General features: G+C 41.2%; 1 protein-coding gene across 5 annotated transcripts in view; it reads right to left on the reverse strand.

The window, feature by feature from the left end:
- EPSTI1 (epithelial stromal interaction 1) overlaps positions 1–19,644 on the reverse strand; it is a 101,526-nt gene that overhangs the window by 51,059 nt on the left and 30,823 nt on the right. For all 5 annotated transcript variants that reach the window (XM_012184370.3, XM_042254654.1, XM_060394293.1 and 2 more), the window contains one exon: positions 8,214–8,287. In XM_012184370.3, coding sequence (XP_012039760.3) covers positions 8,214–8,287 — 74 coding nt within the window. The remainder of the gene's footprint in view (positions 1–8,213; positions 8,288–19,644) is intronic.

Here is a 19,644-nt window from a genome sequence, read left to right on the forward strand (position 1 = left end):
AATTTTTTTGGCTCACATGATGACCTGTTAATTTCTATGGAGAATTAGTTAAATAAAAGGAAAATTTGACAAATCCATAATCTACATATAGACTTCAGCAGTTTCTGTTTCATATATTTCACATCTCTATTGGTATTTATAGTTCATATTATCTTTTGGATTACATATTTTATCTGCATAAAATATCCTTTATCCTATTGAATGCTTTCATCTTGAATTCAGTTGTGTCTCAATATTGCTACATTTGCCTTTTTTATCAGCATTTATGGATATATGTTCTGTGCCTTTATTTTTTGTTGTAGTAGCTATCTCTAATAGTAACATACAGCTAGATTTTTGCTTTTTTTTTTTTTTGCAATCTGAAAATTTTTTTAATAAGGAAATTTAGCCTATATAACTTTTTGCCAAAGAATTGATGCTTTTGAACTGTGGTGTTGGAGAAGACTCTTGAGAGTCCCTTGGGCTGCAAGGAGATCCAACCAGTCCATCCTAAAGGAAATCAGTCCTGAATGTTCATTGGAAGGACTGATGCTGAAGCTGAAACTCCAATAGTTTTGCTACCTGATGCAAAGAGCTGACTCACTTGAAAACACTCTGATGCTAGGAAAGATTAAAGGAGGGAGGAGAAGGGAACGACAGAGGATGAGATGATTGGATGGCATCACCGACTCAATGGATATGAGTTTGGGTAAACTGTGGGAGTTGGTGATGGACAGGGAGGCCTGGCGTGCTGTAGTCCATGGGGTCGCAAAGAGGTGGACACGACTGAGCTGAACTGAATTGAGCCGAACTGAACCGATTACTGTGACTACTATCTTGTTGCTTACAAAACTTCCACACCTTTTCTTGCCTTTTGTTGTAATTATCAATTTTTCATTTGATTTGTTTCTTATGTTTTTGTTATATATCCTATTTAAACATTAATATAATTAAATATATAATAAAAACATAATTACTTATTTTTTACATCAATATCTGGAATTCATTAGCATTCACTCATATAAAAAATAATACTTGTTTTACTTCCTATCTTTCTCTCTTCCATCCATATGCTGCTTCTTGCACTGAAGCCCTCCATGATTTTATTTTGATCATGTTGATTCTTAATAATGAAAAAGAAAAAAGTTAATCATGTATTTAACTATAAATGTCATTGTTTTCTTTATTCACAATTGTTCTGATATCTCTTCCTGTCTCTAGGGTTCCTTATTTGTTTGACCAGAGTTCATTTTGTGGTGACATTTTTAAGTAAATATCTTAGAATTCACACAGAAGTGATAAATTGGCTAGCTATGTAGGTAGCTTGTGGCGCATATCCCTCCAGGCAAAGTATATTTACCAGGCGCTCTTTCAGGCCCTGGGGCCTTCTTAATGAATCTCTTGTCTAGAAGTTCTTAGGCTCTACCCTTGCAGGTAAAGGCGAGAGTTAGCTGGTCTCTCTCTTCTTCCTCTGCTGTCCTTGTTTGCTGTTCCTTTATACTCCACCTTCTCCCTCCAAGTACTATGTCTGATTTCTTACATGGTTTATATTGATTAATCTTCTTTTGATTTAGCAAATATTAGCCCCACCCCATGCTATATATGAGGAAACCGAGGCTCAAAGAGGTTAAACAGGAATTTCCTGTTAGGACAGTAATTAAGACTTGGCCCTTCCACTGAAAGGGGACGGATTCAATTTCTCTCTGGGAAACTAAGATCCCACATGCCTTGCAGCCAAAAAAAAAAAAAAAAAAGCAGAGAGATTAAAAATGTTAGAAGTTAAATTTTGAGACCAGGCAGGCAGTCTGGTCCCTGGTCTATCTGGGTCCTGATATACCCTCCCAAGGGGGAAGCACTGATGGTATGATGTTCCAGTGATGAGATAGTTTAAGTGAAACTATTTTGTAAGTAAGTGGCCAGTCAACTTTTATTTTTTTACCAATTATTAATCAATGAAGAGCCTAAGCTATTCCATTTCGTAAAAGAACTCCATTTTTGCAAAGGTACCAGACAAACAGACTTAGACCTTGGATATTGCCTAAACTTGCCCCACTATGCACGAGCCAATCAGCTGTTAGGATAAACCTCCTGACTTTAAGTTCAAGGATTTGTGATTTACCTTGGAAGTAATGATTTACATTTGTGATTTACCTTGGAAGTAGTGATTTACATTTGTGACATTTGTGATTTACCTTGGAAGTAATGATTTACATTTGTGTTTACCTTGGAAGTGATGATTTACCTTTGTGAAATAATGATTTACCGTGTAAGTGAAAAAAAAAAAACCAACAGAGATCCACACACGACCCTATAGAAGAGGGTAACCAATCAGTAGTCCTTCAGCCTGAACACCCCTTTTTGTTATGCTTTCACCTGAATATTCCCTATATAAGCAGTGTAAGCCAAAACTCGGGGCTCCCTCCCTATAGCCGCTGCGTCGGTGCCGGTGGGAGCCCCAGCTCGAGCTTGGTAATAAAAACTCTCTTGCTTTTGCATTGGATACTGGCTCCCTGGTGGTCATTGGGAGATTTCGCGACTTGGGCATAACAATCATATCCTAAGAAAGGCAGAAGCTGTTCCTGACATCCAGGAGCTGGCCTGGAACTCATAGCTAAACCTTGGTCTTTTCCTATTGAAAGTAATTTCATACAACATCAGTATCAGAGGAGGTCACTTTATGGCTTAAGAAAAAATAAGACCACTCCATGACATGGCTGAACAAAGGAAAATGTATGAACCTTGTCTAAACTACAAAAATGACTATTAAACTAAACCCCCAGTATTTTGGCAAATGATAGAGACTGGTGCTTATTATTCAATTACAGTATTAGTCTCACTCTGATCTTCCCTCCTTTTAAATAACATATCCGATAACTACTTTGCAATACCCCTGAAATTAACACAACATTGTTAATCAACTGTACTCCAATATAAATTAAAAAGTTTTTTAAAAGCTACTTGATACCTAATCACTACTACTGCTGCTTGCCGATAACAGCCAACCCAGAACAAAGCCCTGTCTTCTCAAACCCTCTCCCACATCACCCGACACAGGCCCAAATCCTATCAGGCTTTTTGGTATCTATAAGTTCACTTCATTAGCATAAGACAGAAAGTTATGAATAGGATGACTTTTGGTTCACCTTACTTGGATTATAAAATGTGAGGTTGGATGTAAGCCTACCATATGGATAAGGGATCAATTTGGCCCTTAAGTGTCTTTTGGAAGCTCCCTTGAAGGGCATTAGAAGTTTTGTGAGCATATTAGAAGACAAACTTGGAACCTAAGTATGCATATTCAGCAGACCTGCCTAGATCCCTGGCTCTCAGAAACTAAAACAGATGAAGATGTGCCTCCTAGGAACTAATCACACTATCATTCAAACGGAAGTAAAAGAGATGCATGGCTCCAATGGCGGGAATGAAGAAAACTTCCCAACATTACCATCGGCAGGTGGAGTGCATGGTGATGCTTGGCAGTGGGAAAAGAAGGTCCTATTTGGGAATGAGCTTGGTTCCAAACACTTTTCCAACTAAGGTTTTAAGAACTGAGCCCTGGACTTCCCTGGTGGTCCAGTGGTTAAGAATCCACCTGCCAATGCAGGGGACATGGTTCAGTCCCTAGTCTGGGAAGACGCCACATGCTGTGCAGCAACTAAGCCCATGCGCCACAGCTACTGAGCCTGCGCTCCAGAGCCCCAGGGCACCACAGCTCCTGAAGCCTGCAGGCCTGAGGGCCTGTGCCCCACACAAGAGAGGCCACCACAATGAGAAACCTGCTCACTGCAACTGGAGCCCCTGCTTGTGCAGCTACAGAAAGTCAGCACACAGCAGTGAAGACCCAGTGTAGCCAAAAATAAATAAAGAAACAAATTTTTAAAAAAGGAACTGAGCCCCTTTTCCCCTAGAAATATTACATATTGAGTCTACCCAGGAGAGTTCACAAAAGCCCATGTACCCTACAGTAAGCTTAACTGTGGAATTAATCCCACGTAAGACCTGGAAAAGGATGTCATTCACGTGTGAGGAAAATCAGAGAAAGCAGACATATTCCTTGGTTTTTCTTTTGCTTCCTGCTGGCAAAATTTAGATCTTCCTTGGAAGAATCAGAAGTCAATTTTGCCCAAGTCTTTATCTTTGAACTGATCGATAGTCTTCTCCACAGTACCCCCACCCAACGCCATGGAGCTACAGTACTTATCACCCATCCCAGCCAGATGCTCCTGACCACACCTCTGAAATACTCATTTTCCCTAGCCCCCCAAATTTCAGGACGAAGATTGGACCTCATCATTCACTGTGTCTGTGACTTTGGCAGCAGGCTCAAATTTCACAGTGGAGGGTCAGTCCTAGGATTAAGCATGAAAGCGAAGGGTAGAATTTAAATTACACAATCCCTCCACCTGTAAAATAAAGATGATATATCTCTAATAGGATTGATCTAAAAATTAAATGAAAAATGTATATAATATGCCTATTATGGCTGAAATACCCTAAGTTCTCAATAGTATAGCAGCTTATTACTTTGAAATAGCATTTTAAAGAGCCACACAACTTTCTATATTTTTTAAACCATACAAATGTATAATCTATTATATTAAATGATTATTAGATAGGAATTAAAATTATAAATGCTCAAAACACACACAATTCTCATTTCTCCAGCAAATCCTTATGAGAGCACTGTTTTTCCTAACACCTGCACCCAAAATGCATCTGATTGCCCCATTCACACCTTACCCTAGCCCCCATAACTCATTATGTAGTCTCCAAATTCAAACCTGTCTTGACATCCATCCAAAAGCCACATGATTAGAAAGATGACTGTGACTCAAAATAAATTACCATTTAAATTAAAAATGCTGAAATTTGAAAAATCTAAATCACAACATCCTTTCTTTGATTATAACAATACACACACACACAGGTTTATTAACTGCTACTTCAGATCCTTAAATCTACCAGTACTATTGACTCATAAAAAAAAAATCCTGAAAAATCACATTTCACCCTTTATAAGCAGTAAAGAATGACAGAGTAAAATAATGATGAAACCATGCCAAGGTTAGAAGCCTATTTCTCCCCTTCACTTTCATGCTCAAGAATCCTAGAACTAACTCTCCACCGTGAAATTTGAGTCTGTCCCCAGCCAGAATAGCAGACTTAATGCACCATTAATCTGGTCTGTTCTCAGCCGCCAATTGAAATAGTCACAGTCATTCGATTGTTAAGGAAAAGACAGTACTGCAGAAGTACATTCCAGAGGTCCTTTCATAAAAGCCATCCCGTGTGCTCCATCTGCGTGTGCAATCTGCTTGTGTATTTCCAGCCAGCTTGCATGGGCAGATTAATGTGTACAATTAGAAAGCAACCTCACAGGCATTCAATAAACCGCCTTCATTATTACACTCAGGAGAGTCCCTTTAGATGTCAATAAAAGCCTAGTTTTCTGCCTGTTAGCTAAATAATTGACAACACTAAAAATAATCAGAAGCAAATGAACAAGCCTGGAACAAGGTGGTAAGAAAGAGCACATTAAGATTCCCATGGTGGTGCCCCAGGATACTATCAGGAGCTTTTTCTTCAGCAACTTGGAGTTACAGTCTGCTCAAGTCCATGGTTGCCCTATTCTACAGAAAACAAAGACCACCACTCCCAGTCTGATATTTGAATCACACATATCATGGCATCGAAAATATGCCTTATTTGTGTTTCTATTTTGTGATCCTTCATTTGAACACCTTCAGAAGAATCTAACTTTGGGGTGAGAGGATGGAATAGGGAACAGCCTGGTTGGTCTAGTGAAAACTTTGTGCTGTTAAAATTCTGACAGCTCAGGGGAGACTTCCCTGGTGGTCCAGTGGCTAAGACTCCATGCTCCCAATGCAGGGGGCCCAGGTTTGATCTCTGGTCAGGGAACGAAGATCCCACATGCTGCAACTAAAGATCCTGCATGCCACCACGGAGGTCAAAAATCCTCTGTGCTGCAACGAAGACCTGGTGCAGCTAAACATATATTAAAAAAAAAAATTCTAACAGCTCTCCTATTCAGTTTCTCCATCATAAATTGATTCTAAGAAAATATGATAAAGGCTTGTTATAGAGGATCCATCTTTTCCAAGAAGTTTCTTTCGTATTTCTAGCTATATAATGGTCATTCATTTCATTAGCTACTAGTCCTTTAATTTCGAAAGCACTTCAAAACACAATATACTTAAAACACACACACACGTATACTTCTTCTTGTGTTTCTCAATAGGCTTTAAAAATCAATTTGAGATACTTCTCATTTTCAGCCAACTTCTTTTCTTCCTGGTTAACTGGGACTTTTACGATAAGCAGAAGAAAGCAAGAGTGAAATATGCATGAAATTGAATTCAGCTCCACTGATAGTGTGTGAGGTGGCTGAGGGTAGAATTCTTTTTTCTTTACAGAAAAAGGATGATCTCTAATGTTTAGTAAAACACAAACTCAAGAAGCTGGAGGACTAGGAAAAATAAAAAAGGTTTGCTGACACAATCTCCCACATCCGCTAAAACTCTAAGAATCTCTTATCCTTCACCTTATCATGTTAAAACTTCGCAGAGGATGGGCTTGTTTTCCTAGTCCTGAACCTAAGATTCCTCACAGTGAGAAGGTCTTCCCTTTTCCAGTATAAAAGGAGGATGCCACAGGATAAATGCATTTTATTATGTATTACAATACATTACAATACTAAAATACTTTCTTATTGTCTCCAGGCAACATTCTCCCATGGAATCCCTGTGTCTCCTTCAACTCCTCTGATTGGCCAAGAAATCAGCTTTCATCCATTATCTACCAAAGAAGGCAGAGGCAACAATACATTAACCCAAGTCTATTGCCTGCCTCCCTCAATCTCCAGGACAGTCAACTTCTCCTGGTGTTTAGCTTCACACCAGCTTTCTTACCCCATGCCTGCCTTAAAACTAAAGTGGGGAAAGATAACACCATTCATTAGCACTTCCACCGAACCCCATTCCATCTCCCACTTTTTACCTGGCCTGGGTAGCAGAGGCAAAGGGCCCCATTTGAGAAGGGGTGAAGTGAAATATTGAGAAACATATTTTGCATTCCGACCTGAGTCTTAAAGCAAGGAGTTGTTGCTTACAACAGATGAAAGAAGATTTCAGTGGAATGAGAAAACCAGAGAGGGCTGTACTTAGAAGAGGAATACACTTTAGGGTGTCACATATGCTCACACCAACATGCGAATAAGCTTAAATTCTGCAAATGAGGTATAACGATGGGAATAGATAAGAAGAAGCAGTCAGAACAATCCATCTGAAAATGGGAGGCCAATGTCTAGCTCTGGTGCAACCAAAAATCTCTATACAGTCTTTACAAAATGAGTTTTCTGATCCTATTCAACAAGAACCTCTTTCTGTACGAAGTTACTTATCAAGTCCCCATAAAATGAAATCACTTGTATACCATTGACATATTTTATTTAATCCTTACAAATGGCTGATGGGATATTACCAACCCTATTAGGAAAAAAAAAACTACTGAGGTTCCAAGAAGTTTAGTAGTTTGTCCAAGGTCACAGCTGGAGAATGGAGCTAGGATTTTTGAACCCAGATCTGCTTGGTTTTAATTCTACAATATTTGGTATTAATCTAGGGACAGAAATACAGTTCTTCGATTTTGTCTATTCTTTTAGGCGGTGTTACTTAGAGCTGGGACACCAACTTATGATAAAGCATATTGTGGTTGCCCTATACATGTTAGCTGCTGTGATTCGCAAGTCACACTGGAAAAAGTACCTTGAGGTATGACCATCAGTTGGAGCTGTGCTGATAACTGTGAAATTATTTCTCAAATCTTGTTTATAAAAATGTAAGTCCTCAGTCCATTAGCTAAATCCCTAGTTAGATTCTGCTTGGGTACTTCTTTTCAAACATCATCTTGCTTATATTGGTGTTTCGGAAGTCTTCATAATCAAAACTAACCTGGATTACCAAAAAGTCAAGCCCTCCAAGTTATTTAGAATTTCTCAAATTTAGCAGTATTCACTCTAATCTGTTGACTACTAACCACGACTTTGGTGAGTATAGATGTCTCCAAACTTAGAAACTCACTTTTAGAGTTCAATTACATAATTAATAGGCAAAAATTCATTACCAGATATTTTAAACAGTTACCTTCAACTGGAATTTAAAAGCACAATGAACAATATCTCTGTAAAATGTACAAAGTTCTGAAAACAAACTTACTGTTGCTGATGCTCTCTAAAAGTTTCTCTTCTGAGGTTTTCTTGAAGTCTTTTTTTCTCCTCTAATTTGTTGCTCTGAAATTGCAAGTAACAGAATATTATCTTTTAAGGAAGCTTTAGGTGAAAATGTTGGCTTAAAACTCAACATTCAGAAAACTAAGATCATGGTATCTGGTCCCATCACTTCATGGGAAATAGATGGGGAAACAATAGAAACAGTGAGAGACTTTTATGTTTTGGGCACCAAAATCACTGCAGATGGTGACTGCAGCCATGAAATTAGAAGACGCTAGCTCCTTGGAAGAAAAGTTATGACCAACATAGACAGCATATTAAAAAGCAGAGACATTACTATGCCAACAAAGGTCCATCTAGTCAAGGCTATGGTTTTCCAGTAGTCATGTATGGATGTGAGAGTTGGACTAAGAAAGCTGAGCACCAAAGAATTGATGCTTTTGAACTGTGGTGTTAGAGAAGACTCTTGAGAGTCCCTTGGACTGCAAGGAGATCCAACCAGTCCATCCTAAAGGAAATTAGTCCTGAATATTCATTGCAAGGACTGATGCTGAAGCTGAAACTCCAAAACTTTGACCACCTGATGTGAAGAACTGACTCACTTGAAAAGACCTTGTGCTGGGAAAGATTGAAGACAGGAGAAGGGGATGACAGAGGATGAGATGGTTGGATGGCATCACCGACTCAATGGACATGAGTTTGAGTAAACTCTGGGAGTTGGTGATGGACGGGGAGGCCTGGCGTGCTGCAATCTATGTGTTTGCAAAGAGTCAGACATGACTGAACGACTGAACTGAACTGAGCTAAGCAGAATCATGATGTTAAAATTACCCAAGGTCCAAAATCTTTAGGTTCAGATGGCCTCCATAATCCATTATGGTGCCTAGCAGGGCTGCAAACATAATACCCCTCTCACAGCTCTTGGGCCCTACACTGAAAGCCAGAAGCTCTGAGTTCTTTCCATGGTCCCCCTCTCCCAGCTTGATGGGTATAATCACAAAAATCAGTATTTCATATTTTTAATCTTAGTTCAGAAGATAGCAATATTTCTATCTTAAGCAATGTTTTCAAAATGTTCTAGGGAAAACATAAAATTTCCATACCAATCATGTTAAATGAAAATGATGATAAATGGTTTAATAGTTGATATAAATATATATGTAATGATTAAATAGTTTATACTACATACATATATATATATGCTAAGTCTACTGCTAAGTCGCTTCAGTAGTGTCCGACTTTGTGCGACCCCCTAGATGGCAGCCCACCATGCTCTCCCATCCCTGGGATTCTCCAGGCAAGAACACTGGAGTGGGTTGCCATTTCCTTCTCCAATGCACAAAAGTGAAAAGTCAAACTGAAGTCGCTCAGTCGTGTCTGACCCTCAGCGATCCTGGGGACTACAGCCTACCAGGCTTCTCCGTCCATGGGATCTTCCAGGCAAGAATACTAGAGTGGGGTGCCATTGCCTTCTCCAACATATATATATATATATATATATATATATATCACTCTATATATCCTGATCAGATAGACTTCCTAGACAGCAAATTTAATGGGGAGTTGATACAAGTTCCACAACACAGGAGAGATTTGAAGTTTTAATGTCAAGCATCTTTTATTTGCTTTAATAATAAAAAAAAAATGGACTTGTCCACTGGGAAGACCTGTGAAAAAGGAATACAGAAATCATCACTTCCAAACTCTAACATAAGTTTAGTTCCATTTTCCAAAGAGGGAAAAAATTGTTCATTTCCGTGGAAGTCTTCATTCACACAGAACTATTTACTTATCCCATCTTGAAAGGTAAAATAGATGATTTCAGTTTCAGGGAAAAAAATAATAGGAAAATTTACTCCAATCTGAAAGCATGAATTATAATACAAGGCAATGGGGTTATTAATGAAACAGTTCTAGGAAGCAAACTGAATAAACATGATCTCAATCTAGAAAAAAAATCCTAACTCATGAGACCAAAAGTGGTCAATTTTGATGAGCTCCCCACATCTCGGGGGGAAGAAAGGGGGGGCCAAGGGTTAAAAGGCAGCAGGCAAGCAGCAGGTAGGTATTGCTCAAACCAGAATTAGGAATGCTACCGAGAGAACAGTGAGAAAGCCACACAGGCATCTAGAGGCCGAGGCTGGGTTCCTTCAGCAAGGTCAGAGACTGGAACATGGACTCTCATCTCTTCACTAGTAGATTGTCACTGTACTCAACTCACAGAGATAGTTACCCAGTAGCTATATCCATCCAACAAAGGCCGGTGTATCCCTGAAGAGTTGATGGGGAAGTGGTTCTCAAAATTCTAGAGTAATTGAGTATTCAGCCCCTTCCACTGTGGTAGTTGTTTTAATTGTTTTGTGTTGTTCACCAAGTCGTGTCCAACTCTTTGCCAGGCTGCTCTGTCCATGGGATTTCCCAGGCAAGAATACTGGAGTGGGGCGCCATTTCCTTCTCCAGGGGATCTTCCCAACACAGGTATCAAACCCGTGTCTCCTGCTTAGCAGGCAGATTTTTTACCACTAAGCCACCTGGGAAGCCCAGGTATTTTAGCACACTAATCCAAATACTTAGATTTAGTCAGACTATTTCTTTCTGTCCACTTAGCAGTGAGTTAAGGAGTCACCCAACCATACTTACACATGCATATACAAAGGCAGAATGTAAAATATCTAAGAACGTGAGGTCCAGAAGAAAAAATTATGGAGTCAGTTCTAGGTTCACCATCACTGAGTGACCTTAAGCAAATCATTTACTATCACTGAATCCCAGGCACTCAGTAAACCTTCATCATATGCCCATTATATGCTCCATACTGTGTTCTATTAGATGCTGGGACTACAGATATAAACCGAGCAGTGCCTACCCTGGAAAATTCAAGAAGCTAGCTGGGACCACAGACAAGAAAGCCATGATGGCAAAGTGTAAAATACATTAGGGAGTAAAGGCTTGCAAATCTCTAGTATGAATATAAAGAAACAAGCACAGAAGTGGCCTGCTGGAGAAATGCTTTCAATAGTTCCCATAAACATCTGTTGGGTGTCTTCTATGTGGCAGGCCCCATCTTAGGTTAGGGGTAGAGTCAGGGTTAGCCAAAATTTGAATAACATTTGGAACGTGATTTCTAACCTTGGGTTCATGAATTAGGTGTCTGTTAGAACTATGCTCAGTTTTATGGTGAATGAGTTCATAGCTTTCTTTCTTCAGATTTCCCTAGGGGCTGGTGATCAAACAGAAGGAAAAGAACCACGGGTCTAGTGAGAGATAGAAATTCTAGATGGAGACCAATATTAAGCAAGAACTTCGCAGGAGGAAACGGGGGTAGTGGGAGCAGGATACTGCATTCCACTGTATGAGTCTCTCACTGCCCAGGGGCCTAGCAGAGAGGTCCGAAGGGCTAAAACAGAGGCAGCATTCAGCTCCCCAAGCTTTGCATCCCGGCACAGGGGGCTTCAGCATGGCAGAGGTATCTTTGTCTATTTCTCACAAAGGTACCACCTGTCACCTCTGTGGCAGTCTGAGCACCCACAGAACTGCCTGCCTGGACGAAGCATCTGTTTCTAATTTGCACGAAGGCAATGATGGGCTAGTTATGGCCCTGACTAGGAAAAGGGCATATTTATAACATGCATTTTCAGTACCGAAAGGCAGAAGAGAATATATCAGTTCAGGAAACCCCAAGAAGCTTCTGTATAAATTCAAAGGGGTTGGTACAAGATGGGTAGAAGATAAGATTGAGAAAGGAGGAAGGGGCAATTATAAAGAAATTTATATGCCAAATAAAGGCGTTTGGACTTCATTAAAGGCAATGATGAGCCACTGTGTTACTTTAAGCAGGATAGTAAGCAGTTAATCCTGAAAGCACCATGAAGGATACGCTGCAGAAAGGATCACAAATATAAAAACCAATGGTGTGGTTCTCACAAGCCACAACATAAAGTTATGAGTCCCAAATTAAGACAACACAGACATAAAAGAAAGGACAAAGTCTGGAAAAATATAGGGACAGAAATAAGAGGAGAGTAAAGAGGAAATATGGGAGGCAAGCTATACTAATGTGTGTGTGTGTGTGTGTGTGTGTGTGTGTGTGCGCACGCACTCAGTCATGTCAGACTCTTTGCAGCCTCATGGACTGTAGCCTGCCTGGTTCCTCCATCCATGGAAATTGTCAGGCAAGGATACTGGACTGGGTTGACATTTTCTTCTCCAGGTGATCTTCCCAACCCAGGGATCGAACTCACATCTCTCACACCTCCTGCATTGGCAGGCAGATTCTTTACCACTGTACCACCTGGGAAATCCATATTAATAATAGGATGAGTCAAAAAAGGGGGAAGAGTACAGGTGACTATGATTTAAGAGCATCAGAATGAATGTGAGGTCAGTTTTGAACCTGTTAGGAGTATGCTCATTTGTATTTGAGATAAACTGTGGCACATCTAGAAAGGAATAGCAAGCATACAGTAAAATAGACGTTCTGCGATTCAGGAATACGGTCTGGAGATGGGGCTTTCACAGATCATCAGCACAAGCAAAATCCGGATGTGGAAAGGTGGGGGCCTTCACCTAGGAATATGGCGGCACAAGGCAATGAGAAGATGAATGGAAGGGACCTGACGGAACATCAGTATAGAAAAACAAGCAGGGAACAGGGTCCAGAGGAAATCCAGAAGAGAGAATCTGAAGGACAGAGTGCTTAGTAGATACAATATTACAAACAGTTTAAATAAATTAGGAACTAAAGAGTCTCCACTGCATTTTTCAACTAAGCTCCATCTTAGCTAGATCCAAACCAATGAATTACTAGAGACAGAAGTCAATTTTGGCCCACCAAGGAGCAAGTAAAGGTGAGGATGCAAAGAGAGTTGAGTTCCTAAAAGCCAGCTGAGCTCAGCAAATCACCTAGGGAGCATCACTTAAAACAGATTTTGGAGGGGAGCAGTTCAGATGATTGATAGGAATTGGTCTACAGACTGGCATGTAGGAATCCAGTAGGGCAGAGAAGACTTTCAAGAAGCTGAGCTGTGATGCTTGGGAAGAAGGAGTTGAAAGCAAGCCAACATAGAGAAGATTTGTTTTTAAGGTGAGAGATTTGAGTATGATTATACCCCAAGAGAGAAACAAACAAGAAAGCTACAGAAGAAATGGAGCCTTAACCGATGGAGCAACAAGGTTCCTGAGGAGGATGGAGGAAAGATGGGATGGGATGGGAAGCACATGCGGGAGAATCCATCACGGCAACAAGGAAAAGCAGTTTCTTATTCCTCCTGAGATGAGGTGGGTGTAGAAGCAGCAAAGAAAGAATAAGGAAACAGAAAAATAGAGAGACTTTCAGCCTCATGGTCTTTATCTCTGAGACGGTGAGAAATGAGGTCATGTGTTGAAAATGAAAAATGAGGATAAGGGAGAACAATGTTGATAATTAGAGATGAGCCTAGACTGCAAAGGAAAACGCTGTGCCCTGGGGATGATAAAAGACCCTGATGAGAGGGAAGCCCAACAATTTCTGTGAGAAGAGGAGCCAAATGTATTTTTTCTCCAGCAACCCAGTTCATGTGAGCGTCAGTTTAGTCGCTCAGTCATGTCTGACTCTTTGCGACCCCATGAATTTTCACAGCACGCCAGGCCTCCCTGTCCATCACCAACTCACCCAAACTCACGTCCATCGAGTCAGTGATGCCATCCAGCCATCTCAACCTCTGTCGTTCCCTTCTCCTCCTGCCCCCAATCCCTCCCAGCATCAGGGTCTTTTCCAGTGAGTCAACTCTTCACGTGAGGTGGCCAAAGTATTGGAGTTTCAGCTTCAGCATCAGTCCTTCCAATGAACATGTGAGCTTAGCGAAAATGAAATAATTAAGCCAATCCAGTTTGTGTGTAAAATAAAGTCCTGTCTGCCATCCACACGAGAGGTTGATATAGTAATAGAAGTAGGGACTTACCAGATGGACCAGGGGTTAAGAATCTGCCTTGCAATACAGCCGACAGAGGGTTCAGTCCCTGACTGGAGAACTAAGATCCTACCTGCCTCGGAGCAACTAAGCACAGGCACCACAGCTAGAGTCTGTGCACTGCAACGGAAGATCCCACGTGCCACAACCAAGACCCGACTCAGCCAAATAAACAAATAGTTTAAAAATAGTAAGCAGGGTGCTTGTTTACAGATATAGTCAATTAGGCCAGGGCACCTTATTCTGTGCTCACTTAGCACTATCCACGGTATTCAATACAAAGGGGTTTGCATGTATTGTATCCCTTAATCCCACCAGTCCCATTATTATATTATTATACCCATTTTACAGATAGTGGCTTTCCCGATGGCTCAGTGGGTAAAGAATCTGCCTGCAATGCAGGAGACACAGGAGACGTGAGTGGGATGCCTGGGTCAGGAAGATCCCCTGGAGGAGGAAATGGCAACCCCACTCCAGTATTCTTGCCTGGAAAATCCCATGGACTGAGGAGCCTGCTGGGCTACAGTCCATGGGTCGACTCAGTCCAGACACGACGGACTGACTAACACACACACACACTTTATTACAGATAAGGAGAGTGAAGCATAAATAAACGAATGGCTTACACTTTGTCCTATACCTGCATTTCAGAGATATCATTAACATCCCAACATTATGTGTTAATTAACGGGGTCAGTTAATGGGACCCTACTGCATTTCAACAATCAGAGGCTTAATGCCCACGCTGGGTCATTCACAAAGAAATGCATAATGTCGGAACCATATTTCTGGGAAAAGCTTGAACGTTTGGTTTTGTTCCTTGAAAGTTTTCAGAAATGGAAACTTTTCCCAATTTTTAAAAGCAATATTGGAATAATTACCTTGATGTTGAGTTTTAACCCTAAAATTGTTCTTAAGTCATTAGCCCTTACTACTGTGTTTCCTAGAAATAAGCAACAGGTGTGATTCCTTAAAAACACGTATGTGAATGTACCTCTGCACCTAATATGCAGACCTTGTTTTCTACGCTAATAGAAAATGAAGTAGGTATGAAGTAGCTCCTACCTCACTTTTAGCATTAAAACTAATTACGTTTTTCAGTGTCTATAAAAAATACCATGACCTCTAAGGCTCCACATAACTTCATCAGCTTTATGACTTTATAGTTTATTGGAAAGAGCAAAGAAAGGTTTCATCTGCCACTCAGATTTCTAGCTGGTTTCTTGCCCTCTCTGACGTCCTGATGCTCTAAGAAGTTGGGAGAATTGAATGAAAATATTCGTAAACTATATAGCACTATCTATTATTTCAAACATGTGTTGATCAAAAGCAGAATAAGATAAATCCAAGAGGTAAAGAAGGTCTTTGACGTGGACTTGGAGATTTTCATTTTTTAAGTTTGTGGGCATTATGAAAGTCTGAAAAAAAATCAAATCATTACTTAATTCATCAATGTGATTATGAGGGGAAAGTGTGGTGGAGGTTTATTTTCATGGCACTGCATTTGAGTGAAAGGCTCGCTATGACGATTCCTGAAGACCTGTCTGCCATGCTGAGATCAGTGACAGAGCAAGTACTTGCACGTGGTATCCTGCTGTTTTGTTTTTTCCAAGGACTTAATTTTACTGATGCACCAATATTTTAGAGATATTTTCTCTTCCATATAGATTTCCAAGAGAAATTAATACACTATATAACCACATGGAGTATATTAGCTTTCTGTTGGTGCTATACCAACTATAAACTTAGTGGCTTAAAACAATATGAGTTTGTTAATAATCTTACAGTTCTGGAGATCCAAAATGGGTCTCATGGGGCTCAAATAATATACTGAGGTTGAGGGAAATTAGCAGATTCCAGTACCAGCTGTCATGTCCGCAAGGCTTTCAGGTAGCTAGCAATATGAGTGCCCTCCAAAGACTACTGCTGAGTTTTTGAGCCTGGTGGGCTGCTGTCCATGGGGCTGCACAGAGTCGGACATGACTGAAGCGACTTAGCAGCAGCAGTAGCAACCCCTACAATCTGTGGCTCAAATCATGAGCTCCTTATTGCCAAATTCAGACTTAAATTGAAGAAAGTAGGGACAACCACTAGACCATTCAGGTATGACCTAAATCAAATCCCTTATGATTATACAGTGGAAGTGAGAAACAGATTTAAGGGACTAGATCTGACAGAGTGCCTGATGAACTATGGACAGAGGTTCGTGACATTGTACAGGAGACAGGGATCAAGACCATCCCCATGGAAAAGAAATGCAAAAAAGCAAAATGGTTGTCTGGGAGGCCTTACAAATAGCTGTGAAAAGAAGAGAAGCAAAAAGCAAAGGAGAAAAGGAAAGATATAAGCATCTGAATGCAGAGATCCAAAGAAGAGCAAGAAGAGATAAGAAAGCCTTCCTCAGTGATCAATGCAAGAAATAGAGGAAAACAACAAAATGGGAAAGACTAGAGATCTCTTCAATAAAATTAGATACCAAGGGAACATTTCAAGCAAAGATGGGCTCGATAAAGGACAGAAATGGTATGGACATAACAGAAGCAGAAGATATTAAGAAGAGGTGGCAAGAAAACACAGAAGAACTGTACAAAAAAGATCTTCACAACCCAGATAATCACGATGGCATGATCACTCACCTAGAACCAGACATCCTGGAATATGAAGTCAAGTGGGCCTCAGAAAGCATCACTACAAACAAAGCTAGTGGAGGTGATGGAATTCCAGTTGAGCTATTTAAATCATAAAAGATAATGCTGTGAGAGTGCTGCACTCAATATGCCAGCAAATTTGAAAAACTCAGCAGTGGCCACAGGACTGGAAAAGGTCAGTTTACATTCCAATCCCAAAGAAAGGCAATGCCAAAGAATGCTCAAACTACCACACAATTGCACTCATCTCACACGCTAGTAAAGTAATGCTCAAAATTCTCCAAGCCTGGCTTCAACAATATGTGAACCGTGAACTTCCTGATGTTCAAGCTGGTTTTAGAAAAGGCAGAGGAACCAGAGATCAAATTGCCAACATCCACTGGATCATTGAAAAAGCAAGAGAGCTCCAGAAAAACATCTATTTCTGCTTTCTTGACTATGCCAAAGCCTTTGACTGTGTGGATCACAATCAACTGTGGAAAATTCTGAAAGAGATGGGAATACCAGACCAACTGACCTGTCTCTTGAGAACTTGACCTGCCTCTTGAGAAACCTATATGCAGGTCAGGAAGCAACAGTTAGAACTGGACATGGAACAACAGACTGGTTCCTATGGAAAAGGAGTATGTCAAGGCTGTATATTGTCACCCTGCTTATTTAACTTATATGCAGAGTACATCATGAGAAATGCTGGGCTGGAGGAAGCACAAGCTGGAATCAAGATTGCTGGGAGAAATATCAATAACCTCAGATATGCAGATGACACCACTCTTACTGCAGAAAGTGAAGGGGAACTAAAAAGCCTCTTGATGAAAATGAAAGAACAGAGTGAAAAAGTTGGCTTGAAGCTCAACATTCAGAAATCTAAGATCATGGCATCCGGTCCCATCACTTGATGGGACATACATGGGGAAACAGTGGAAACAGTGTCAGACTTTATTTGAGGGGGCTCCAACATCACTGCAGATGGTGACTGCAGCCATGAAATTAAAAGACACTTACTCCTTGGAAGAAAAGTTATGACCAACCTAGATAGCATATTGAAAAGCAGAGACATTACTTTGCCAACAAAGGTCATCTAGTCAAGGCTATGGTTTTTCCTGTGGTCATGTATGGATGTGAGAGTTGGACTGTGAAGAAAGTTGAGCACCAAAGAATTGATGCTTCTGAACTGTGGTGTTGGAGAAGACTCTTTAGAGTCCCTTGGACTGCAAGGAGATCCAACCAGTCCATTCTAAAGGAGATCAGTCCTGGGTGTTCTTTGGAGGGAATGATGCTAAAGCTGAAACTCCAGTAAGAAGAGTTGACTCATTGGAAAAGACCCTGATCCTGGGAGGGATTGGGGGCAGGAGGAAAAGGGACGACAGAGGATGAGATGGCTGGACGGCACCACCGACTCGATGGACATGAGTTTGAGTATACTTGGTAATGGACAGGGAGGCCTGGCATGCTGCAATTCATGGGGTCACAAAGAGTTGGACACGGCTGAGCGACTGAACTGAACCCCTACAATAAGAACTCTGTTTCCAGAAATCACATCTATTTTTATGTCCTGCTGTCCGAAGTGCCAGTCATCCATTTGGTCAGTGTAGAGCTAGGGGTACCATGTCATGGTTTTGTAGCTCCTACCTATAGGTTTAGTCTCTTATCCGGTGGCCTTCTTCTCTCTTCAAGCCAACAATGGCAGGCTAAATCTTTCTCCTGCTCCATATCTTTCAGAGAAGGCAATGGCACCCCACTCCAGTGTTCTTGCCTGGAAAATCCCATGGATGGAGGAGCCTGGTGGGCTATAGTCCATGGGGTCGCTAAAAGTCAGACACGACTGAGCAACTTCACTTTCACTTTCCTGCATTGGAGAAGGAAATGGCAACCCACTCCAGTGTTCTTGCCTGCAGAATCCCAGGGACTGGGGAGCCTGGTGGGCTGCCGTCTGTTGGGTCGCACAGAGTCGGACACGACTGACGCGACTTAGCAGCAGCAGCAGCGGCAGCTCCATACCTTTATGCTCTCAATTTTCTGCGTCCCTCTTCCCAATTTAAGGAACCTCATGATTACACTGGACCCACGTGAATAATGCAGGCTATTCTTCCTATTTGAATGTAAGTTGATTAGTAACTAATTTCACCTGCAAACTGAATTCCTCTTTGCCACGTAACATCCCATCTTTCTAAGTTCTAGGGAGTAGAATGTGGAAGAGCAGGGGAGGGGGCGTTATTCTGCCTGGAATCCACTTTTAAATCAGATACTTCACATGCCAGATAATTCACAGAATCTTTGCCCCCCCACCAGCCCTCTGAGGCTTAGTTTTAGAATGGGAGACAGGGAGGGAGGTCTTATTTCCTTTAGGGTGAAGCAGTGGTGTGCTGATAAATTTAACACCTAGCTCTAGCAAGGAGGGGACGGGTGGTTGATTTGCAGCATTTACTGATTCCAGTGGTGAAAATACCCCCTCATGGTCAGTTTCAATCCACCAACATGAAGTCAACTAAAAATGTAACAGCCCACTGTCATGAGCCAGTACAAGGAGGTCCCAGCACACCACTGGAAGAGCACGTATCATCAGCATCCTCTAGTATAGGGAATACAAGCTTACCTGAAGCACCCCGATGCCCTCGCCTAAGTGCCCCTGAGCCCACAGGATTAACTCCTCCCGGACACCAGCGAGGTGACCAGATGCTAAAGGACCGGCTGCCTTGCATACCTTTGTGTGTATTAAGGATACAGGGAATGCAGTTTACTCTCCCCTCACTCACACACAGGTAGTAACCAATCGGAAAGAGACCCGGTGTTCCTGGGTGACCCTCCTGCGTGCTTGTGTGCT

The sequence above is a fragment of the Ovis aries genome, chromosome 10 (genome assembly GCF_016772045.2).
Source record: "Ovis aries strain OAR_USU_Benz2616 breed Rambouillet chromosome 10, ARS-UI_Ramb_v3.0, whole genome shotgun sequence".
NCBI lineage: Eukaryota > Metazoa > Chordata > Mammalia > Artiodactyla > Bovidae > Ovis > Ovis aries.